General features: G+C 35.3%; 2 protein-coding genes across 4 annotated transcripts in view; one reads left to right on the top strand and one right to left on the bottom strand.

Moving 5' to 3' along the window:
* Positions 1-8,735, top strand: part of LOC149791143 (rho GTPase-activating protein 18-like) — a 225,489-nt gene extending 216,754 nt beyond the window's left edge. For all 3 annotated transcript variants that reach the window (XR_016423943.1, XR_016423942.1, XM_089973062.1), the window contains one exon: positions 4,898-8,735. Coding sequence is in view for 1 of the 3 variants with exons in the window: in XM_089973062.1 (XP_089829188.1) it covers positions 4,898-4,947 (50 nt within the window). In the remaining 2 variants the exon portion in view is untranslated. The remainder of the gene's footprint in view (positions 1-4,897) is intronic.
* A 9,518-nt stretch (positions 8,736-18,253) lies between these two features.
* LOC149791142 (alpha-tocopherol transfer protein-like) overlaps positions 18,254-26,244 on the bottom strand; it is a 49,499-nt gene continuing 41,508 nt past the window's right edge. Inside the window, exons 7-8 of the mRNA XM_089973061.1 lie at positions 25,075-25,176; positions 18,254-22,755 (exon numbers count right to left, since the gene is read on the bottom strand). Of these exons, the coding sequence (XP_089829187.1) occupies positions 22,606-22,755; positions 25,075-25,176 (252 nt within the window). The 3' untranslated portion in view covers positions 18,254-22,605. The remainder of the gene's footprint in view (positions 22,756-25,074; positions 25,177-26,244) is intronic.

Genomic DNA, 26,244 nt, shown 5'->3' with positions numbered 1-26,244 from the left:
ACTACCTATTAAATACCCGTGCTTAAACTACCTATTAAATACCCATGTTTACACTACCTATTAAATACCCATGTTTACACTACCTATTAGGTGTGATCATTTCAGGGTTATAGATTTACAGTGTAGGGCATGAAAAGGCTAGGGTTTTTACCTTTGGGGCAGGGAATACTAAATACCCTAATAATAGAAGTTCTCGGGTGTTCAAACGAACAGATAAGGGTACAAACATGTAAATGTATATACAGGGCACCTGTAAATAGCCTGATCTGTGTTGAATTTATCGCTTATTATGAGTGTAGACTGCAGTTGCTTTCTTGATCTCACTTATCCATAGCTTAACTGAGATATACAATGATAATCCTTCCCCCAACAAAGTAACCAATTATAATCCAGTAATAATCCATTTATTATCCACTAATAATTCATTAATAATCCTTACCTCAGTGATATTATGAAATGATAATCCATTCCCCAGTGAAGTTATCCAATGGTAAGCCTTCCCCCAGTGAAGTTATTCGATCATAAGCCTTCCCCAGTGAAGTTACCCAATGGAAAGCCTTCTCCCAGTGAAGTTATCCAGTGGAAAGCCTTCCCCCAGTGGCGTTATCCAATGTTAAGCCTTCCCCCAGTGAAGTTATCTGCTGGTAAGTCCTTTAAATAACCTCAAATACCTCTCTGGAAATAGCAACCACAGTTTTACCCATCTGAAAAAAAACAGTACTGTAAATAACCTCAATTTACCTTTCCAGAAAAAGTCCTGTGAATGACCTCAGTTTACCTCTTTTGAAAAGCAGTCATTTGAATGGCCTCAGTTTACATCTTTTGAAAAGCAGTCATTTGAATGGCCTCAGTTTACCTCTCTTGAAAAGCAGTCCTTTGCATGGCCTCAGTTTACCTCTCTTGAAAAAGCAGTCCTTTGAATGGCCTCAGTTTACCTCTGGAAAAGCAGTCCATTAAATAATCTCAGTTTACCTCCAGATAGAAGTCCATTAAATGGTCAAAATTAACCTTTCTGTAATAACAACCACTTGAATAGGCTCTTGAAATAGCAGTCATTCAAATAGCCTGAATTTACCTCTTGGAAATAGGAGTCCTTTGAATAGCCTCAAATACCTCTCTCTGAAATAGTAGTCATTTAGCACTTTACCTCATTAGAAATAGTAGTCTTTTAAATAACCTCATTTTACCTGTCTGGAAAAAGCTGTCCCAATATTGCATGCTTTAACTTATTGCTGTTGCAGTTTCTAGTAAATTGCTGGACATAGGTATATACCATTTATAAGTTGTAATCCTTAATTATTACCTTATTTATACAATGTATGTGACATGGGCTTTATTTTTCTCCAACTGTCTAATGTACATGTGATTTTATTAATCCAGTGTATACGGCAATGTACATGTGATTTTATTAATCCAGTGTCATGTGACTTTGTTTGGGTTAATAATCTGTATTAAACAGCTGTAGTTTTTTTTATTTGTGCTGCATTATAACAAATGTTGAACATTTTTGTCCAGGAGACTTTGTAACATTTGTGTAAATTAATCTATGGCTAAAGAGTTAAGAATTTTATTATTTTAGTTCAGTTTTTTGCAAACAAATACCCATTCATAAGAGAAAGAGAGAGGCTGTGACTGGCAACCAAAAGTTCACAAGAGAGACAGAGAGGCTGTGACTGGCAACCAGAAGTTCATAAGAGAGAGAGAGAGAGAGAGAGAGAGAGAGAGACAGACTGTGACTGGCAACCAAAGGATGACTGGCAACCAAAAGTTCATAAGATAGAGAGAGAGGCTGTGACTGGCAACCAAACATTCATAAGAGAGCGAAAGAGAGAGAGAGAGGCTGTGACTAGCAACCAAATGTTCATAAGAGAGAGAGAGAGACTGTGACTGGCAACCAAAAGTTTGACTGGCAACCAAAAGTTCATAAGATAGAGAGAGAGGCTGTGACTGGCAACCAAACATTCATAAGAGAGCGAAAGAGAGAGAGAGAGGCTGTGACTAGCAACCAAATGTTCATAAGAGAGAGAGAGAGAGACTGTGACTGGCAACCAAAAGTTTGACTGGCAACCAAAAGTTCATAAGATAGAGAGAGAGGCTGTGACTGGCAACCAAACATTCATAAGAGAGCGAAAGAGAGAGAGAGAGGCTGTGACTAGCAACCAAATGTTGTTTGAATCAAATTGCTTGATAGAATATGGTGTTGCAAGGATAGCTACTTTGGGTCAGTAATGTAGATTTATTATCTAGTGCTGCAATGCTGCTTTAGATAAATTATTATTGCCAAACATAAATCATAATTTAATTTAATATAATAAATTTTTTCAAAGCATATTCCTAGTATTTAAAGTATTATTTCATTGTATCATCTTTTTAAAAGTTTATATGCAGCAAATAAAGATTGAACTCATAATTTTCTGGACATACTGCTAATGTATCATATGACATTTTGCTAATGTATCATTATATTGCCAGTGTATCATATGACATTGCCAGTGTATCATATGTCATTGCTAATGTATCATATGACATATTGCAAATATATCATGACATATTGCCAATGTATCTTGATATTGCTAATATATCATGACAATGACATTGTATTATTTGTTGCTATTGTATATTTCATATTGCTGATGTCTTATTTTTTTGCTGGTTCCTATTGTCTCATAATAATGTGTATTGCTAATGTATGATAATATTACATAATGCTAACATGTCATATGACATGATGCTAATGTCTCATTATATTACATAATGCTGCGTATGATAATATTACATAATGCTAACATGTCATATGACATGATGCTAATGTATGATAATATTACATAATGCTAACAGATCATATGACATATTGCTATATATGATAATATTACATAATACTAACATATCATATGACATTGCTACTGTCTCATGAAATTTCATAATACTAACATATCATTTGACATATTGCTACCGTCTCATTATATTGTATTGCTTGTTGCTAATGTATCATTATATATATATATATATATATATATATATATATATATATATATTGCTACTAGCTAAATTGCTTGTTGTTAATATATGATTATATTAATCTTGATAAATTATTATTACGCAAAGGATAACCATATCCTATTCCACACAAAACACTGTCTTATTACAGACCTGCCAGTCTCTAGGATATAGCTATTAGACCTGTGGAAATGACCCTTAAAATAAGGACTTGCAGACAGAATAAAAGCACAAATTGTGGGAAAATGAATGTATAGTCCAGATATTTCCTTGTCAGATCAGGGATTCAATGGTCACAAAACCAGACTGACATTACAGGAGTATCTCAGACACTTTAAAATTGTCTAAAAATGGCATCCAACAAACAATACATACTCAAGGAAAAAGGGGCAGTAACCCTTTTACAATTTTTTTAATAGTCCAGAATAAAAAAGGAATAGTCAGTTTTGATAATACTGAATGCAAAAATAGTCAGATTTAATAATCAGTGCTTAATAAAAAGGAATAGTTAGATTTAATAGTCAGTACTTAATAAAAAGGAATAGTCAGTTTTAATAGTCAGTACTTAATAAAAAAGGAATAGTCCGTTTTGATAGTCATTACAGAATAAAAAAGGAATAGTCAGATTTAATAGTCATTACAGAATAAAATTAGGAATATTCTTGGGAGAATCAAAGTAGGAAGAACAACAACAGTTTTTAGTAGACATCATGTGTTGATTTGAGTTTGTTTCCTGGCAGGAGAGATGCATACCATCACCAAGTCAAATTGAAAAAAGGCAAGGATTATGTCAATTTTCAGAGATAGCAAAAACTGAGCTCCATAAAGTTTGGAACTGAAGTGAAACTGTACTGGAGGTAATTAAGGTCTATGTGTACTTTACAAACTTTTTAGGTGAACATAAATGTTTACCGCCACCTCTTCAGTCTTGAATCATACATCTGAACTTTTAAATGTATTTTCTATCTATATACAATAACAGTACATTATATTTCATTGCACCTTAAAACCTATTTAATTTAATTCAAAAACTTGACTGCCTTGCTGAGTTCTTGTTAGGGTTGACAGGTCTGATATTAGTGTGTGTCTTTGATATTAGAGTATGTGTCACATTAGAGTATGTGTGTATATGTGTCATATTAGAGTATGTGTGTATATGTGTCATATTAGAGTATGTGTGTATATGTGTCATATTAGAGTATGTGTGTATATGTGTCATATTAGAGTATGTGTGTATGTGTCATATTAGAGTATGTGTGTATGTGTCATATTAGAGTATGTGTGTATATGTGTCATATTAGAGTATGTGTATATATGTGTCATATTAGAGTATGTGTGTATATGTGTCATATTAGAGTGTGTGTATATATTTCATATTAGAGTATGTGTGTATATATTTCATATTAGAGTGCATGTATATGTCATATTAAAGTATGTGTGTATATGTGTGCATACAGAAGTAGCCCATAAATGTCATGATAGAGTGTGTATATTTATGTATACAGACAGTAATCTGTAAACTTATCATATTAGAGTAGTCTGCAAAATTGTCACATGATACAAGTATTATACAGTATATTTATTTTCCTGTAACGTGTTGGTAAAACTGTGATACACAATAATATATCAGAGTGTTAGGTTTGATCATGTGATGTATCTGTAACCATTGGGACACATTATCTGTAACCATTGGGACATGTTGATTATCTGTAACCATTGGGACACATTTATTATCTGTAACCACTGGGACACATTTATTATCTGTAACCACTGGGACACATTGATTATCTGGACCACTTAATTGGTCCATATAATACCACCACAGCTTGCACCCACTTACAGCTGACTAAATAAAAACAGTATTGATGAAATTTATATGAAAATAATTCATTTCTTTCAGATACTGGGGAGCTTAGAAAAAAGGAAAGAAAACCATTGGGAGAAAATTGAATACATGGTTTTAAGAGGATTTTGCTTTACTGATGCAGAAGTGAAAAAAAAATGTCTTTTTTCTAAGTAGACATACAAACACATCATCATTGATACAAGACAAACATTTTAGTAGAAAAAAACTAATAATATTAAAAGCCAAAGTAACCATGATGTTTTTCATGTGATTTGACAGTTGTTGTTGTTGTTGGGTTTAACGCCATTTCTCAGCACATGATAGGCTATACATGGCGGCCAGTATTAATGGTGGAGGAAGAACCTGGAAAGACCCCAGAAAGAACCACCAACCCACAAAAAGCTACTGGCAGGCTTTCTCACATACCCACATTGGCTGAATCTGAGACTCAAACCCATGCAGACAGAGGTGAGATGACAGTGATCCGTAACTCAGCCACTCAGTGCCTCACATGATTTGACAGATATCTTTGTTCTAGTGTAGATGTGAAATAGGGAAAGTGCACACATGAGATTGGAGAGCGAAGATATAATTATGCTATTTAAACATGAACAGTTAGTTGAGCAACATGTTTCTGATGAGTATTATTTTGTCAGTCTCTGTTAGCAACATATCAGAAGAAAGGCCACAGGACTAGCTATTAAAATCCAGGTACTTCATTTAAAAACAAACATTCTAGTGATCATTTATGCAGAGAATCACATCTCACAAGACAAGTACCTAGTTATTAAAAATTAGCATCTCACAAGACAAGTACCTAGTTATTAAAAATTAGCATCAAACAAGATAAGTGCATAGTTATGAATAATTTACCTTATATAAGCAACCTCTTTTTTTTATGGTACTGAAACTTTTTATCAGTCTTTTGTCAACCCTTACCTGTATCACTGGATATATTTGGTTAATTGTTTGACCATGTGACATTTTTAGTTGTCTCAGTGATAAACTTACTGCAATATTTTCTGAGCATAAATAACCAGGTACATACACCATGTTTTACACGTGTGATGTACTTAATGCATGGACATAGGCTATGTTGGAAGTGAATTTCTGTTTATGTGGTTATTTCTCATGTAAATTAAAATTTGAGACTGAAATGTTAGCTTCAGTTTACTGGGACAAATATGTTATATTAAAGACGACAAAATTTGGGTCCAAATAAAATTAAATGATTTAATTTTACAGAGTGCTTGACTTTAAGCAGTATCACTTGGACCTTAAGCCAACCATTGAGGGTTATGCTTGGACCCTAAACAAACCATTGAAGGGTTTCACTGGACCATAAACCAACCTTTGAGAGGTTTCACTTGGACCCTAAACCAACAATTTGAAGGTTTCACTGTATTTTTACCCTAAACCAAATTTCTGCACCTTCCTGTGAACATTTTTATATAAATTTCCATTTCAAATGAACAGCTAGGCTGAGGTTAATGCCATGCCGTAAATTTGGGATCCAAATATCTGAATATAATCTTTATTATCTTAATCCAAATGCATGATGAGACAAAGGATGTCTTTGTTTTGCAAAGGGGAAAATATAATAGGAAAAATTCATGTGCTAAATGGTTGCTAAGAGAACATCTCAAGCAGACTGAACAAGTGAAACATTAGTACATACTTCACATTCAAACATTAGTACATACTTCACATTCAAACATTAGTACATACTTCACATTCAAACATTAGTACATACTTCACATTCAAACATTAGTACATACTTCACATTCAAACATTAGTACATACTTCACATTCAAACATTAGTACATACTTCACATTCAAACATTAGTACATACTTCACATTCAAACATTAGTACATACTTCACATTCAAATATAAGCACATGAAGGTTCACTGTAATCAGTGCAAGATGTCATGGAGTTGACACTAGTCAATACACATCCAAATGACACAAAGTAAGATGTCATGGGATTGACACTGTAATAAATACACATTCAAATGACATGGACTAAGATATCATGGGACTGACACTGTAATCAATACACATTCAAATGATATGGACTAGGATGTCATGTGATTGACACTGTAATCAATACACATTCAAATGACATGGACTAAGATGTCATTTGATTGACACTGTAATCAATACACATCCAAATGACATGGACTAGGATGTCATGTGATTGACACTGTAATCAATACACATTCAAATGACATGGACTAAGATGTCATTTGATTGACACTGTAATCAATACACATCCAAATGACATGGACTAGGATGTCACGTGATTGACACTGTAATCAATACACATCCAAATGACATGGACTAGGATGTCATGGGATTGACACTGTAATCAATACACATCCAAATGACATGGACTGAGATATCATGGGATTGACACTGTAATCAATACACATTCAAATGATATGGACTAGGATGTCATGTGATTGACACTGTAATCAATACACATTCAAATGATATGGACTAGGATGTCATGGGATTGACACTGTAATCAATACACATCCAAATGACATGGACTAGGATGTCATGGGATTGACACTGTAATCAATACACATCCAAATGATATGGACTAGGATGTCATGGGATTGACACTGTAATCAATACACATTCAAATGACATGGACTAAGATATCATGGGATTGACACTGTAATCAATACACATCCAAATGACATGGACTAAGATATCATGGGATTGACACTGTAATCAATACACATTCAAATGACATGGACTAGGATGTCATGGGGTTGACACTGTAATCAATACACATTCAAATGACATGGACTAAGATGTCATGGGATTGACACTGTAATCAATACACATTCAAATGACATGGACTAGGATGTCATGGGATTGACACTGTAATCAATACACATTCAAATGACATGGACTAAGATATCATGGGATTGACACTGTAATCAATACACATCCAAATGACATGGACTAAGATATCATGGGATTGACACTGTAATCAATACACATTCAAATGACATGGACTAAGATATCATGGGATTGACACTGTAATCAGTACACATCCAAATGACATGGACTAAGATATCATGGGATTGACACTGTAATCAATACACATTCAAATGACATGGACTAAGATATCATGGGATTGACACTGTAATCAATACACATCCAAATGACATGGACTAAGATATCATGGGATTGACACTGTAATCAATACACATTCAAATGACATGGACTAGGATGTCATGGGATTGACACTGTAATCAATACACATTCAAATGACATGGACTAAGATATCATGGGATTGACACTGTAATCAATACACATCCAAATGACATGGACTAAGATATCATGGGATTGACACTGTAATCAATACACATCCAAATGACATGGACTAAGATGTCATGGGATTGACACTGTAATCAATACACATCCAAATGACATGGACTAAGATATCATGGGATTGACACCGTAATCAATACGCATCCAAATGACATGGACTAAGATGGACCTGTAATCAGATATGGAAGGTTGTTTAAAAAAATAATTCATATTTGAAAGAAATGAATAATTTTCATGCAGATGTTAACCATATTATATGTCATTTAAATTTGATGAGTTGCTGATGGTCCAGATAAAAACAATTGTTATATTTATTGCAGAGTATTGTAATCTTGTTAGGGTTAGGGTTAGATAGATAACCCTATTACAGAGTATTGTAATCTTGTTAGGGTTAGGGTTAAGGTTAGATAGATAACCCTATTACAGAGTATTGTAATCTTGTTCATTATGTTATCATATACCATTTGTATTATGTTCCACTTGTCACATACAATAATATGTATTTTATTGTTATAAAAAAATAAATTAGAGCTTTAATGATTGTGCATTTTTCTCATTGATTGTGTACTTTATTTGCATTGTGCCACTCCACAGTTCTTAGTTTTGTGCCACTCCACAGTTCTTAGTTTTGTGCCACTCCACAGTTCTTAGTTTTGTGCCACTCCACAGTTCTTAGTTTTGTGCCATTTTACAGTACTTAGTTCCTGTTGTTTGTTTTTGACTTGACAGCCTCCAATAACAATGCCATTACTTCCCGTAACCTTTTGACCCCTCATCCCAGATTGTCTGGTTCAAAGTTGAATTCATATATGAGGATACATGATTTAAGGTTTTTGTATTTTTAGTTTTAATTTGTGCTAATTGAAAAGTGTGACATTGACCTTTGACCTACAGAATCTCAAACAGTATTTTTTATCCCATGAGAATGTTTGATAACATTTCATCCATGAAAATAGTCAATGCTAACAGAGGCCAAAACCATTAACCATCCTCCAAAAATTATACCAGTTTTTGCTGTGACCTTGATTTATGACCTTTTAACAAAAACTATGATGGGGTCCACACCTTGTTCATGATGCAGACAAAGCCAGATGGTGACTCACTGATGCAGACATGGATATTGCTCTTCTCTTCTAAAAATTGCAACCTAATAGTTGAGTTCTGACAGATGGATGAGTGAGGAACAAGGTTAACGCCCGTCAAATGGATGAGTGATGGACATGGTGAATGCCTGATGAATGAGTGATGGACATGGTAAATGCCAGACAGATGGATGAGGGATGGACATGGTAAATGCCAGACAGATGGATGAGGGATGGACATGGTAAATGCCAGACAGATGGATGAGGGATGGACATGGTAAATGCCAGACAGATGAATGAGTGATGGACACGGTAAATGCCAGACGGATGAGTGATGGACATGGTAAATGCCAGACAGATGGATGAGTGATGGACATGGTAAATGCCAGACGGACGAGTGATGGACATGGTAAATGCCTGACAGATGGATGAGTGATGGACATGGGACATGGAAAATGCCTGACAGATGGATGAGTGATGGACATGGTGAATGCCTGACAGATGGTTGAGTGATGGACATGATAAATGCCAGACAGACGGATGAGGGATGGACGTGGTAAATGCCGGACAGATGAGTGATGGACAAGGTTAATGCCAGACAGATGGATGAGTGATGGACATGGTAAATGCCAGACAGATGGATGAGTGATGGACATGGTGAATGCCAGACAGATGGATGAGTGATGGACATGGTAAATGCCTGACAGATGGATGAGTGATGGACATGGAGTTAATGCCAGACAGATGGACGATTGATGTACATGGTAAATGCCTGACAGATGGATGAGTGATGGACATGGTTAATGCCAGACAGATGGATGAGTGATGGACATGGTGAATGCCAGACCAATGGATGAGTGATGGACATGGTCAATGCCTGACAGATGGACAATGTCAGTACCAGACAGATGGATGAGCAATGGACATGATCAATGCCTGACAGATGGATGAGTGATGGACATGGTGAATGATCTCTCACTTATTGCAACATTCGTTGCAAGTGAAACAAAAACAAGAAACATCTCTGAAACTTTTATATTTAAAGAGTGGCCGAGTGGTCTAAAGTGCTCTCCGTTATGGATCACTGCCATCTCACATCTGTCTGTGTGGGTTCGAGTTGAGGATTCGGCTAGTATGTGAGAAAGCTTGCCAGTAGCTTCTTGTGGGTCAGTTGTTCTTTTCGGGGTTTTCCTGGGATCTTCCTCCACCATTAATACTGGCCGCCATGTATAGCCTATCATGTGCTGAAAAATGGCGTTAAACCCAACAACAACAACGTATTTAAAGAAATAGATGTTATGCATGAAATTACTAGATTACTTTGTTTCATCTGTGGCAGATGTTAAGAGTCAAACTTGTTGTTATGCTTTTAAGAGAGCAAACATATCTTGGGGAAAATAGCCATCCACCATGGTAGAATTTTAGAAATCCTTCTGTTATTTTACCTCAATCTTTTCTTCAAATTGTTGTAATAATTGAGGAGGAAAAAAACTGCAGTTTTGGACAAGCCATTTTCATAGCATCACTTGTACATGAACACTGAATTCATCAGAAATTTTTGTTTTTAGTCACTTTGGTTTCTTGAACCATTTATATCATTACAAGGAACCTGGCCCCATGTTCACAAAGCTCATCCATTGAGTGCATGTTCACAAAGCTCATCTATTGAGTGCATGCTCACAATCAAATTCTGATAGCTAACAGTACATATGTATAATTTTGTAACAGTTCAAGACAAAATATTTCAAGTCCAAGAAAGTTCAGTGTTGTTAATAATGGACCAGGTTTTCTTCCTGCAGAGTACATGACTACTTATGCATAGGATCCCTGAGTGCTGTAGAGTATATGACTTTTGCATATAACTCAGAGTAATGTAGCGTACATTACTTCTGCATAGAACACTAGAGTACTATGGAGTACATTACTTATGCATATGATCCTATTTCTACACAGGACCCTGCATTGGGTCACAGAGTACTGTACTGTATAGTCCATTACTTATGCATATGATTCCAGAGTACTGTAGAGTACATTACTTCTGCATAGGACCCCAGAGTACTGTGAAGCGTGATAAAATGTAGTAAACAAAGTACATCTAAAAGGAGATCTCGATACATTTCATTAAGCACAAACTGAATAACTGCCTTTGTGATTGACTTGTTTCAATCCTGGCTTTGAATTGACTGAAACTGCCCTTGTGATTGACTTGTTTACATCTTGGCTTAGAACTGACTGAAACTGCCTTTGTGATTGACTTGTTTTAATTCTGGCTTTGAATTGACTGAAACTGCCTGTGTGATTGACTTGTTTGCATCCTGGCTTGGAATTGACTGAAACGGCCTTTGTGATTGACTTGTTTCAATCCTGGCTTTGAATTTTCTGAAACTGCCCTTTGTGAACCTGGACATTGTATTGTCTAAAACTGCACTTGTAAATGTAGGGTCCATAATTGCTAAATTTGCCCAAGTAATATTTTTAAAAATCCAGATAACAGTTTCTAAATCTGCTCTGGTAATTGGAATTGTAAATACAGGTCCCATAGTTTCTAAAAGTGTTATTGTAACTGACCTCTGTAAATCATGGCAATAAAAACGACCCTTGTAATTTTATCGGTAAATCCAGGTTCCATATTGACAAAAACTGCCATTTAACTGCCCATTGTAAATCCAGGTTCCATATTGTCAAAAACTGCCATTTAACTGCCCTTTGTAAATCCAGGTTCCATATTGTCAAAAACTGCCATTTAACTGCCCTTTGTAAATCCAGGTTCCATTTGGCAAAACTGCCATTTCCATATTGTCTAAAACTGCTATGAAACTTCCATTTGTAAATCCAGGTTCCATATTTGTCAAAAACTGCTATTTAACTGCCCTTTGTAATTCCAGGTTTCATATTGTCCAAAACTGCCATTAAACTGCCCATTGTAAATCCAGGTTCCATATGGTCTAAAACTGTCCTCAAACTGACCTTTCTAAATCCAGGTTTCATATTGTCAAAAACTGCCATTAAACTGCCCTTTGTAAATCCAGGTTCCATATTGTCTAAAACTACCCTTTGTAAATCCAGGATCCATATTGTCTAAAACTGCCATTAAACTGCCCATTGTAAATCCAGGTTCCATATTGTCTAAAACTGTCTTTTGTAAATCCAGGATCCATACTGTCAAACACTGCCATTAAACTGCCCTTTGTAAATCCAGGTTCCATTTTGTCTAAAACTGCCATTAAACTGCCCATTGTAAATCCAGGTTCCATATTGTCAAAAGCTGCCATTAAACTGCCCATTGTAAATCCAGGTTCCATATTGTCAAAAACTGCCATTAAACTGCCCATTGTAAATCCAGGATCCATACTGTCAAAAACTGCCATTAAACTGCCCTTTGTAAATCCAGGTTCCATATTGTTTAAAACTGTCCTCAAACTGACCTTTTCAAATCCAGGTTCCATATTGTCTAATACTTCTATTAAACTGCCCTTTGTAAATCCAGGTTCCATATTGTTAAAAACTGCTATTTAACTGCCCTTTGTAATTCCAGGTTCCATATTGTCAAAAACTGCCATTAATCTGACCTTTGTAAATCCAGGTTCCATGTTATCAAAAACTGCCATTAAACTGCCCTTTGTAAATCCAGGTTCCATATGGACTAAAACTGCAATTTGTAAATCAAGGTTCAATATTGTCTAAAACTGCCATTAAACTGCCTATTGTAAATCCAGGTTCCATATGGTCTAAAACTGCATTTTGTAAATCAAGGTTCAATATTGTCTAAAACTGCCATTAAACTGCCCATTGTAAATCCAGGTTCCATATTGTCAAAAACTGCCATTAATCTGACCTTTGTAAATCCAGGTTCCATATTGTCTAAAACTGTTCTCAAACTGACCTTTCTAAATCCAGGTTTGATATTGTCTAAAACTGACCTTAAACTGATCATCGCAAGTCCAGCTTCCATATTGTCTATACTGACCAATAAATAATGTGGACTTCATATTTAGAAGATATAACAGCCTTTAGAATTCCAGGCTCCATATTTATTAAATGTTTTTGAACCATACGCTTGGATTTGGTTTCCAAGTTGCAAAAATATGTCAGTTTCTGACTTTAATAAAAATGAAGCCAGAATAATAGAACTTCCTGGATTTAAATCTTGACTAATATATATCAAATAGATGCTAAAAATTGAATTCTTGACACTTGACTGCTTTATTCCTATACAGGGATATAGTGAAACAGCAGTGTTTAATACAAAGACTCTGGACTGCTTTATTCCTATACAGGGATATAGTGAAATGGCAGTGTTTAATACAAAGACACTGGACTGCTTTATTCCTATACAGGGACATAGTGAAACAGCAGTGTTTAACACAAAATACACTGGACTGCTTGATTCCTATACAGGGATATAGTGAAATGGCAGTGTTTAATGTGTTTAATACAAAGACACTGGACTACTTTATTCCTATACAGGGATATAGTGAAACAGCAGTGTTTAATACAAAGACACTGGACTGCTTGATTCCTATAATAATAATAATAATAATGCTTTATTTATATAGGGTGACTCATTAGTCAAGGATTATTCTCCCTTGAGGCCCTCTTAAGGAGAGTATAACAATGCACATTATATGAAGATGGCAATAATTACTGTTTATTTTAACATGCTTAGTATTAAAATACTAAATTCCATTATCTGTTAGAAACACATACATGCTCATGATATCTTTTCTTAAATACTCTAATATTTTCAGCAGATTTTACATGTAGTGGAAGCTTATTCCACAGAACTGTACCAGAATATTGAAAACTCTTTTTAAATTGCTCTGTTCTTGGTTTTGGTATTAGGTTTCCATGTGATATTGATCTCAACTGGTATTGTGTTGAAAAAGGCCTGAATAAGTCTTGAAGATACTCTGGTGCAGTTCCATGTAGACATTTACATAAAAGAACTGCCTTGTGAAAATCTATCCTGTCATATATTGTGAACCATTTGAGTTCTGTAAATAATTCTTTTGAGGGATGATCAACAGATGCATCTAAAATTACACGTGCTGCTCGTTTCTGAAGTTTATAAATCCTGTCAAGCTCAGATTTGGCACAGTTTCCCCATACATTAGAACAATAATCCATTGTTGGAAGGATATATGACTTGTAGTATAGATTGCGAGTTTCCATAGGTATATATTTCTTGATTCTGCTGAGAAGGGCAATTTTGGATGACAGTGTTTTACAAAGCTTATCAATATGGTCATTCCATAATAAATTGTTATCTACAGACACACCTACAAGCCTTTCATGTTTGACATTTTCTAATGGATGATTATTTATTGCAAGAGACAGTTTTGGGTTCCCTGACTTGTGTAGCTTTTGTGATGTCCCCAAAATCATACATTTTGTTTTTCCTTCATTAATTACCATCCTATTTTGTTGTGCCCAGTTTTGGACTCTGATAAGGTCTGAGTTTAATTTCATTTGGATAACTTCAGTATCAGAACTTGGTGTATACAAGGTTGCATCATCTGCAAACAAATCTGTATTTGTGGATTCATTATTTAATGGTAGATCATTGATATAGATAAGGAAGAGGAGAGGCCCCAAAACTGAGCCTTGAGAGACCCCTGAATGAATAGTTCAAGCTTAGAGCTAATATTGCCAATGCTTACTTGCTGAGACCTTTGGTTCAGGTATGATCTAAACCAGTTTAAAGAAGGATTGTCAAACCTGTAACAGTTCAACTTTTGCAGCAGAATTTCATGATCAACAAGATCAAAGGCTTTCTTGAAGTCAAGGAAAACAATCCCAGTCATATGTCCATTATCCATTTCCTTCAGCCAAAGATCAATTAATTTGGTAAGTTCTGTTTGGCATGAGTGGTACTTTCTAAATCCTGATTGAGCTTTATGAAATAGAGAGTATGTTTCGAAAAATTTATAGACCTGAATGGCTACATGCTTTTCAAATAGTTTTGACAATACAGGTAGAATTGATATTGGTTTGTAACTTCCTGGATCCTCCTTTTCTCCTTTTTTAAAGATAGGTGTAACCTTTGCACATTTCAATGTTTCTGGAAAATTACCACTCATTATACTTAAATTTATGATATGCGTTAGTGACTTTGTTATTACTGGTGCAGCAATTTTAAGAATTCGTGGACCAATACCATCCAATCCAGAGGATTTATTAATATTAACCTTAATTAGCATATCAAAAACATCAGCTTCACTAACATTAGCTACTGAAAAATAATTATCATCAGGAATTTTAGCTCTTATAAATAATAGAAGAGCATCAAGTTCAATTGGGATATTAGTCTGGTTCTGAATACTCTTACCGGAGATGCTTATGAAGAAATTGTTGAACATTTCCACAATGTCTTGTATAGATGTTGCTATATCATCATTTTGCTTAAGTCTAGGGGGAAGACAACTGTTCTTGCGTGGGTTCAGCTCTTTTAGATGCTTCCACAATGTTTTGGTACTCTTACTTTCATTAATAGCCTGTTTATAGTAGTTCTCTTTTGCCTTATCTATCAGGTACTTAGTTTTATTTCTCCACTTTCTATAGCTTTTCATGTCTTTTTTCTTGTGGAAATTATCTCTTAGGTGCCTAGCCTCATTGACCTCAGGGGTAATCCACTTGGGTGTAATTTAGTGTTTAACCCTTTTTGTTTTAATTGGGGCATGCTTGTCTAAGGCTGCATTGAACATCTGATACCATTTGTCCAAGGCAGTGTTGACATCAGCTATATTGCAGACTGACTGGAAGGGTTTGCAAACTAAATCATTTAAGAACATTTCCTCATCAAACTGTTTGAAGTCCCTGTATTGAATTTCAATGTGTTGGCCATTTTTAGATGATTTCGGAACATGTCTAGTTATACAGACTGGGTAGCGGTCACTCAGTGCATACACTGGTACCTTAATTTCACTTATGTTTTCAGGTTTATTAGTATAGACATGATCAATGATAGTAGCACTTTTATCCGTTACTCTAGTTGGGGTGTTAATTAATTGAGTAAAGTTGTAAGTTTCAAAGCTACTTATCCATGTTAATGGTGGAGTTTTCATATAGTCAATGTTAAAATCACCTAATATGATAATTTCTAAATCTTCCTTAAGTAATGCTTTTTGAATTTGAACCTCAAATCTATCAATCCAATCAGCTGTGGAACTAGGTGGCCTGTAAACCGAACATAAGAGTATTGGCTTTGATTGGGAAAGGGTTACTTCGATCCAGATACTCTCTACCCCAATAGTCTCTAGATCAACACGTCTGTTATAACTAATGGAACTGTCTACATAGAGAAGAATACCCCCACCCCCCATGGATTCCCTATCTTTTCTTTCAAAGTTGAACCCCTGTATTTGGAGAGCCAAATCATCAGTATCGTTGGAAAGAAACAGCGATATAGTGAAATGGCAGTGTTTAATACAAAGACACTGGACTGCTTTATTCCTTTACAGGGATATAGTGAAACAGCAGTGTTTAACACAAAGACACTGGACTGCTTTATTCCTATACAGGGATATAGTGAAATGGCAGTGTTTAATACAAAGACACTGGACTGCTTTATTCCTATACAGGGATATAGTGAAACAGCAGTGTTTAACACAAATAGTGAAATGGCAGTGTTTAACACAAAAGACACTGGACTGCTTTATTCCTAAACAGGGATATAGTGAAATGGCAGTGTTTAATACAAAGACACTGGACTGCTTTATTCCTATACAGGGATATAGTGAAACAGCAGTGTTTAACACAAAGACACTGGACTGCTTTATTCCTATACAGGGATGTAGTGAAATGGTAGTGTTTAACACAAAAGACACTGGACTGCTTTATTCCTAAACAGGGATATAGTGAAATGGCAGTGTTTAATACAAAGACACTCAACTGCCTTATTCCTAAACAGGGATATAGTGAAATTGCAGTGTTTAATACAGACACTGGACTGCTTTATTCCTATACAGGGATATAGTGAAATGGCAGTGTTTAATACAATGACACTTGACTGCTTGATTCCTATACAGGGATATAGTGAAATGGCAGTGTTTAATACAAAGACACTGGACTGCTTTATTCCTATACAGGGATATCGTGAAACAGCAGTGTTTAACACAAAAGACACTGGACTGCTTTATTCCTTGGCATTGTTTAATGTGTTTAATACAAAACACTGGACTGCTTGATTCCTATACAGGGATGTAGTGAAATGGCAGTTTTTAATACAAAGACACTGGACTGCTTTAATCCTATACAGGGATATAGTGAAATGGCAGTGTTTAATACAAAGACACTGGACTGCTTTATTCCTATATAGGGAATAGAGAAATGGCACTGTTTAACACAAAAGACACTGGACTGCTTTATTCCTTGACATTGTTTAATGTGTTTAATACAAAGACACTGGACTGCTTTATTCCTATACAGGGATATCGTGAAACAGCAGTGTTTAACACAAAAGACACTGGACTGCTTTATTCCTTGGCATTGTTTAATGTGTTTAATACAAAGACACTGGACTGCTTTATTCTTATACAGGGATATAGTGAAACAGCACTGTTTAATACAAAGAAACTGGACTGCTTTATTCCTATATAGGGATATAGTGAAACAGCAGTGTTTAACACAAAAGAAACTGGACTGCTTTATTCCTATACAGGGATATAGTGAAATGGCAGTGTTTAATGCAAAGACACTGGACTGCTTTATTCCTATGCAGGGACAGATTGAAAGTAAATATCAAGAAGCCCTGCCTATAACCACCCTATAAATTTTCCAAAAGTTTTCTTTGATTTCATTTTTTTGATTGAAAACAGCTATAAAGTATCTTCAGACATCATATCTATTATCAGTATCACCACATGCAGGAACCATGATGCTGTATGCAGGAACCATGATGCTGTATGCAGTAACCATGATGCTGTATGCAGGAACCATGATGCTGTATGCAGTAAACAAATAACAATTAAAACTGAAGATTACTTCCTTCTTTATTACAGATTTAACAATTACAAATAAACAGTTATACAACTTGGTATTTACTGATTTATTATTACTGTGAACTGGGGGTATTCATTTTTGTGGATTCTATGTTTGCTACAAACAACACATTAAAGAACTTGTACAATAAATTTATGAGATTAAAACTGAGATTAAAACTTCTTGGTGTGCTTTCACTGATGCAAAAATCCATAATGAAAACAGGGAAATAATTTTTTCACATGCAAAAATGCAAAAATTTGTCAACTGAATCTTTGTAAAACAAGGAGTCGGTGTAATTATGCAACAAAGTGTCATAAAACCAGAACTCATGAATATAAATGCACTACAAAATTGAGATCATTAATCCATTGAGACTGGCTAATTAACAATCTCCAGAGATACTGCTAATTAACAAATCTGAGATTGAGCTAATTAACAATAACCTGAGTTGTGGCTAATTTATAATCACCTGATATGTGACTAAGTAACTATTACCTGAGATGTGGCCACTTAACAATAACCTGGTAACTAACAATCACCTCCCATGTGCCTAATTAATACACACCACTGATGCAGCTAATTAAATATCACCCAAGATATTTATAATTTACAATCACCTAATATGTGACTAATTAACAATCACATGAGAAGTGACTAATAACCAATAACCTGAGATGTAATCAACATGTGGCTTTTAACAATTAACTCATATGTGGCTAATTAACAATTAACTCATATATGTGGCTAATCTCATAATCAACTCATATGTGCTAATTAACAATCACCTGAGATGTGGCTAAAAACAAATCACTGCTAATTAACAAATCACATTATATATGGCTAATGACCAGCCACTGGAGATGTGGCTAATTAAAAATCACCTGATATACTGTTAATTAACACACAACTTGGACACATTAGGTAGTTTTATTAACTTTTCTATGAAAACTGTTGAAATGAACAAGGCCATTTGACTAAACACATTTTTTGACTGCTTACAAATTTGGTTTTTGATGATAAAGACCTTCCATCATTTAAATATTACATGTTCTACCTATTCACTTCTCTTTACAACAGTAATTATACTTTAAAATAAATAGATTCTGCCTCAGCCTTTCAATTTTTTAATAAAACATGTAATCAGCTTCATTAGGATATACATGCAGTTTCATCATGCATCCAATCTAAGAGGGATGTCAAAAGTGAGATGCGAGACAGCATCATGCATCCAATTTAAGACGGACATCAAAAGTGAGATGTGAGACAGCATCATGCATCCAATTTAAGAGGGACATCAAAAGTGACAGGTGAGACAACATGAATCCAATTTAAGAGGGACATCAAAAGTGAGACACGAGACAGCATCATACATTCAATTTAAGAGGGACATCAAAAGTGAGATGTGAGACAGCATAATGCATCCAATTTAAGAGGGATGTCAAAAGTGAGACATGAGACAGCATCATGCATCCAATTTTAGAGGGACATCAAAAGTGAGACATGAGACAGCATCATGCATCCAATTTAAGAGGGACATCAAAAGTGAGACATGAGACAGCATCATGCATCCAATTTAAGAGGGACATGACAAGTCACATGTGAGACAGCATCATGTATCCAATTTAAGAGGGATGTCAAAAGTCACACGAGACAGCATCATGCATCCAATTTAAGAGGGACATCACAAGTGAGACATGAGACAGCATCATGCATCCCATTTAAGAGGGACATCACAAGTTAGACATGAGACAGCATCATGCATCCAATTTAAGAGGGACATCAAAAGTGACAGGTGAGACAGCATCATGCATCCCATTTAAGAGGGACATCACAAGTTAGACGTGAGACAGCATCATGCATCCAATTTAAGAGGGACATCACAAGTGAGACGTGAGACAGCATCATGCATCCAATTTAAGAGGGACATCAAAAGTGAGACATGAGACAGCATCATGCATCCAATTTAAGAGGGATGTCAAAAGTCACATGTGAGTCAGCATCTTGCATCCAATTTAAGAGGGACATCAAAAGTCACACGAGACAGCATCATGCATCCAATTTAACAGGGACATCAAAAGTGACAGGTGAGACAGCATCATGCATCCCATTTAAGAGGGACATCACAAGTTAGACGTGAGACAGCATCATGCATCCAATTTAAAAGGGACGCCAAAAGTGACAGGTGAGACAGCATCATGCATCCCATTTAAGAGGGACATCACAAGTTAGACATGAAACAGCATCATGCATCCAATTTAAGAGGGACATCATAAGTTAAATGTGAGTCAGCATCTGGCATCCAGTTTAAAAGGGACGTCAAAAAACACACGAGACAGCATCATGCATCCAATTTAACAGGGACATCAAAAGTGACAGGTGAGACAGCATCATGCATCCAATTTAACAGGGACATCAAAAGTGACAGGTGAGACAGCATCATGTATACAATTTAACAGGGACATCAAAGTCAATATGTGAGACAGAATTATACACAAAACTATCGACCTATTTTCTTTAGCCAACATTGAGCCAATAGTAAATATTTTTTCAAAAAATTCTGAGATGATTTGTTTGGACTTGAATTTATTTGTATGGCCTAGTAGAAAAAAGAAAAATAATCACAACATAAAACATGATGGGGACTAAAATGAACCTAAATTTATAATCAGGGACCATTTGTAAAGACCTAATTCAATTAACAATCAAGGACCATTTGTAAAGACTGAATTCAAATCACAATCAGGGACCGTGTGTATAGACTGAATTCAAATCACAATCAGGGACCATGTGTAAAGACTGAATTCAATTTACAATCAGGGACCTTGTGTACTGAGTGAATTCAATTTACAATTGGGACCTTGTGTACAGACTGAATTCAATTTACAATCAGGGACCATTTGTAAAGACCATATTCAATTAACAATCAGGGACCATTTGTAAAGAACTTATTCAGTTAACAGTCAGGGACCATTTGTAGAAACCTAATTCAATTAACAATCAGGGACCATTTGTAAAGACCTAATCCAATTAACAATCAGGGACCACATGTAAAGACCTAATTCAATTAACAATCAGGGACCATGTCTAAAGACTGAATTCAAATCAAAATAAGGGACCTTCTGTACAGACTGAATTCAATTACAATCAGGGACCATCTGTACAGACTGAATTCAATTTACAATCAGGGACGACCTTGTGTACAGACTGAATTCAATTTACAATCAGGGACCTTGTGTACAGACTGAATTCAATTTACAATCAGGGACCTTGTGTACTGAGTGAATTCAATTTACAATCAGGGACCTTGTGTACAGACTGAACTCAATTTACAATCAGGGACCTTGTATACAGACTGAATTCAATTTACAATCAGGGACCTTGAGCCAGAGATTGTCAAAATATACAAGTTTCTTTGTTACAACTGCCCAAGTTGGACTCAAATATGATACCTGCCTGTAAAGGGGGGTGGGGGTGGGGGGTAACAAGGGGGATATCTGATGAGAGGACTGAATTAAAAATTGGGGCAGTGTGCACAGGCACTGACTTAGCAAGAGACTAGATAGAGAAGTCTCATATTAATCTCTGTCAACACTATTAGTGATATAACAGAAATAAATATGATTGGAATATAACAAAGATACATGTGTGATTGGAATACAACAAAGATACATGTGTGATTGGAACATAACAAAAATACATGTGTGATTGGAATATAACAAAGATACATGTGTGATTGGAATACAACAAAGATACATGTGTGATTGTAATATAACAAAGATACATGTGTGATTGGAACATAAAGATACATGTGTGATTGGAATATAACAAAGATATATGTGTGATTGGAACATAAAGATACATGTGTGATTGGAATACAACAAAGATACATGTGTGATTGGAATACAACAAAGATACATGTGTGATTGGAACATAAAGATACATGTGTGATTGGAATATAACAAAGATACATGTGTGATTGGAACATAAAGATACATGTGTGATTGGAATATAACAAAGATAACAAAGACACATGTGTGACAGGAATACATGGAAGCTCATACACTTTCATCTCTACAATAATACTTTATTTTGATGGAAACATGTCAGGAATATAATGTTCTCAGAACTTTCCTCAATGATCCAAGGAAAACATTCTGTGTGATACATGTAATAGGAATGTGTATAAACACCAGTGAAACATTGGAGTTCACATTTTGCTGATAAGTGTTTTCCCGTGAGGATGTGGAAACATGCCATTTAATGCATGGAAAAAGGTTTGCTGATCTACAAATAGATCTCTTTCAAACATGTGGAAGCACTTCTATCTTATGTATTGGATGTCAATATTTAAATATCCAACTTCCTGTACGAGCCCACCACACATTCATTTAAGTCCTTTGTCCTCTTATGGCTCTCTAACGGCTGACTTGATACCAGTCCGTATTTGGCCTCCATATCAAACTGAGCATCACAGGCCAGCAGCTTTTGGGCCCAATCCTGGAAATAACATACATCAATATAAGATTGTAAAATGTGAAAAAAGAATTCAAGTCTAACTTACTGAACTGAACAATCTTACTTTCTGTACAATATTATGCTAGAAATCTGACTTTCTGTACAATATCGTGCTGGAAATCTGACTTTCTGTACAATATCATGCTGGAAATCTGACGTTCTGTACAATATCTTGCTGGAAATCTGACTTGCTGTACATTATCATGCTGGAAATCTGACTTTCTGTACAATATGATGCTGGAAATCTGATTTTCTGTACAATATGATGCTGGAAATCTGACTTTCTGTACAATATCATGCTGGAAATCTGACTTTCTGTACAATATCATGCTGGAAATCTGACGTTCTGTACAATATCTTGCTGGAAATCTGACTTTCTGTACAATATCATGCTGGAAATCTGACTTTCTGTACAATATCATGCTGGAAATCTGACTTCCTGTACCATATCATGCTGAAAATCTGACTTGCTGTACATTATCATGCTGGAAATCTGACTTTCTGTACAATATGATGCTGGAAATCTGACTTGCTATACAATATGATGCTGGAAATCTGACTTTCTGTACAATATGATGCTGGAAATCTGATGTTCTGTACAATATCATGCTGGAAATCTGACTTTCTGTACAATATCATGCTGGGAATCTGACTTTCTGTACAATATCATGCTGGAAATCTGACTTGCTGTACAATATCATGCTGAAAATCTGACTTTCTGTACAACATCATGCTGGAAATGTGACTTTCTGTAAAATATCATGCTGGAAATCCGAGATGCAAAACTCCAATCAAAACATCTAAAAGATTTCTCAATCCACCAACCCATCTACTCAATCAAATTTCTTATTTTCCATATGTTCATAAATATTGATAAATCTTCACTATAAATTATACAATAACATTAAGTCTCAAAGAACAACTAGTAAACAAACAACTAGTAAACAAACAACTAGTAAACAAACAAGTCTACGGCCTGCAAAACATCACAATGGACTAAAGTGTGTGTGTGTGTGATCTGGATTTTAAACATAGCTTTTAAAACATTTCAGTCATATTGTTAAAATGTCTGCAGTGTGGCAGTTTATAGTGATGTCTAGTACTGGGGCATCATGCCGCAGACATGTGGCATCATTTCCCACCCAGTCACATTATCCTGACACCAGGCTGACCAGTCCTAGCACTAACTTTTTAATGCTGAGTGCCATACGAGGCAGCTGCTAGTGCCATTTTTATAAATCTTTGCTATGACACTGCTGGCGTTTGAACCTGCAACCGCCTCCATCCAAGGCAGATGCTCTAACCACTAGGCCACAGAGTGGTGGGCTAAAGTGTATGTCACCAAGTGAATTGAAGGAAATCCATTAACCAGTTTAGGAAATATAAACAAATGAAAAAACATTATCTGAGCACACTGAAGACTGAATTCTTTTGACTTCATAATGATTCAAGGAAAGTATGAGGAAAATCAATTTGTTGGTTTGTTAAACAATGGGATAAGAAACGTATGTCATTACCAGAAACTTGACTGGCCGAAACAAAATTGCAGAAATATATGATCAGACGTTTTAACTGTTAGATGACGAAGCCATTTGGTGATGAAGCCATTTGGTGATGAAGCCATTTGGTGATGAAGCCATTAGGTGATGAAGCCATTTGGTGATGAAGCCATTTGGTAATGAAGCCATTAGGTGATAAAGCCATTTGGTGATGAAGCCATTAGATGACGAAGCCATTTGGTGATGAAGCCATTTGGTGATGAAGCCATTTGGTGATGAGCCATTAGGTGATGAAGCCATTTGGTGATGAAGCCATTTGGTGATGAAGCCATTTGGTGATGAAGCCATTAGGTGACAAAGCCATTTGGTGATGAGCCATTAGGTGATGAAGCCATTTGGTGATGAAGCCATTTGGTGACCATAATTGATTCAAGATCAGCACCATTTTTGTTTATGTCCAACAGGACACCAAAGTATGACTGACCTTTTATGGGGTTGGCTAAATCTACTGTGTTAATCAGAATGATCTAGTTGGGTTGGCTACATTTATTGCATGATGAATTTGATCTATTTTGTTTGGCTAAAGATTTTGCCCTAATCAAAATAATATGTTTGCCTTTAAACTCCACATGCAAAATATTTCCAAAGTGTTTTTCACAAAAAGAAGTAAAAAAGGATACACACACCCAAAACAAGCACCCAAGGTTTTAATTCAAATCTTATCACCATGAATAACACAATTTAATCTCAGTATGTCTTGCAGTTTTTAAAGCAGCAAAACAAGATGGAAATCACTATGTACCTTATTGGAATAGCATGGCTGCTTCCCTCCATAATCCACTGGAAGATACTCTGGGTCGATGAACTTATCTAATTCTTCCACTCTGTTGCCATGGAAATGGATCTAATAAAATGGAATGATTATTTACTGTGCATATTCAAGACTTGTAATATATTACAAAGGAGATAAATTTTAATGTGCATAAGATTACATCTTTTGAGATGCATGAGATAATGTGCTTTTGAGATGCATGAGATCACAGTGTGTTGCTTATGAGATGCATGAGATCAGTGTGTTGCTTTTGAGATGCATGAGATCACAGTGTGTTGCTTATGAGATGCATGAGATCAGTGTGTTGCTTTTGAGATGCATGAGATCACAGTGTGTTGCTTTTGAGATGCATCAGATCACAGTGTGTTGCTTTTGAGATGCATCAGATCACAGTGTGTTGCTTTTGAGATGCATCAGATCACAGTGTGCTGCATCTGAAATGCAACAGGATACAAAAACATATATTATAGATGGTATAACACACCTATATATTGCTAATGAGCAATGGGGTCCACAAGCATCAATTACAGCATAAGCAATGTGTAAGACAGCAAGAGAAACAATGTCTTCGTTAATAATGACATTGCTGGCAGCATATTTAACTTATAATTTCCAGTGTCCTATCTAAATATCTGTATGATGGATTTTAATTTTAACGTTTGATCTGAAAAGTTAAATAATTTTATAACTAAGCAGGATTAAGAATATGCTATTCAAGTACAGGTCATATATTTTGTCTTTACGCTCTTACTGAAATTTTTTAATCTTGCAAGATGAATTTATTTTGTGCCTTCAGTGATTTTAGTACCACTTCAGACAATGTCTGGAGGATACTGCTGTGAATGAAACTACTGGATAACAATGTTAATGGCAATAATATATATAATATGTATCATAAAATAATATCTATAATATGTATCATAAAATAATATATATAATTTGTATCATAAAATAATATATATAATATGTATCATAAAATTATATATATAATATGTATCATAAAATAATATCTATAATATGTATCATAAAATAATATATATAATATGTATCATAAAATTATATCTATAATATGTATCATAAAATAATATATATAATATGTATCATGAAATAATATCTATAACATGTATCATAAAATAATAT

Source organism: Sinohyriopsis cumingii, chromosome 10 (assembly GCF_028554795.1).
Source record: "Sinohyriopsis cumingii isolate HCF-2022 chromosome 10, ASM2855479v2, whole genome shotgun sequence".
NCBI classification, from domain to species: Eukaryota; Metazoa; Mollusca; class Bivalvia; order Unionida; family Unionidae; genus Sinohyriopsis; species Sinohyriopsis cumingii.
Note: the sequence above shows the minus strand (reverse complement) of the source record. Positions and strands in the feature narration are given on the sequence as shown.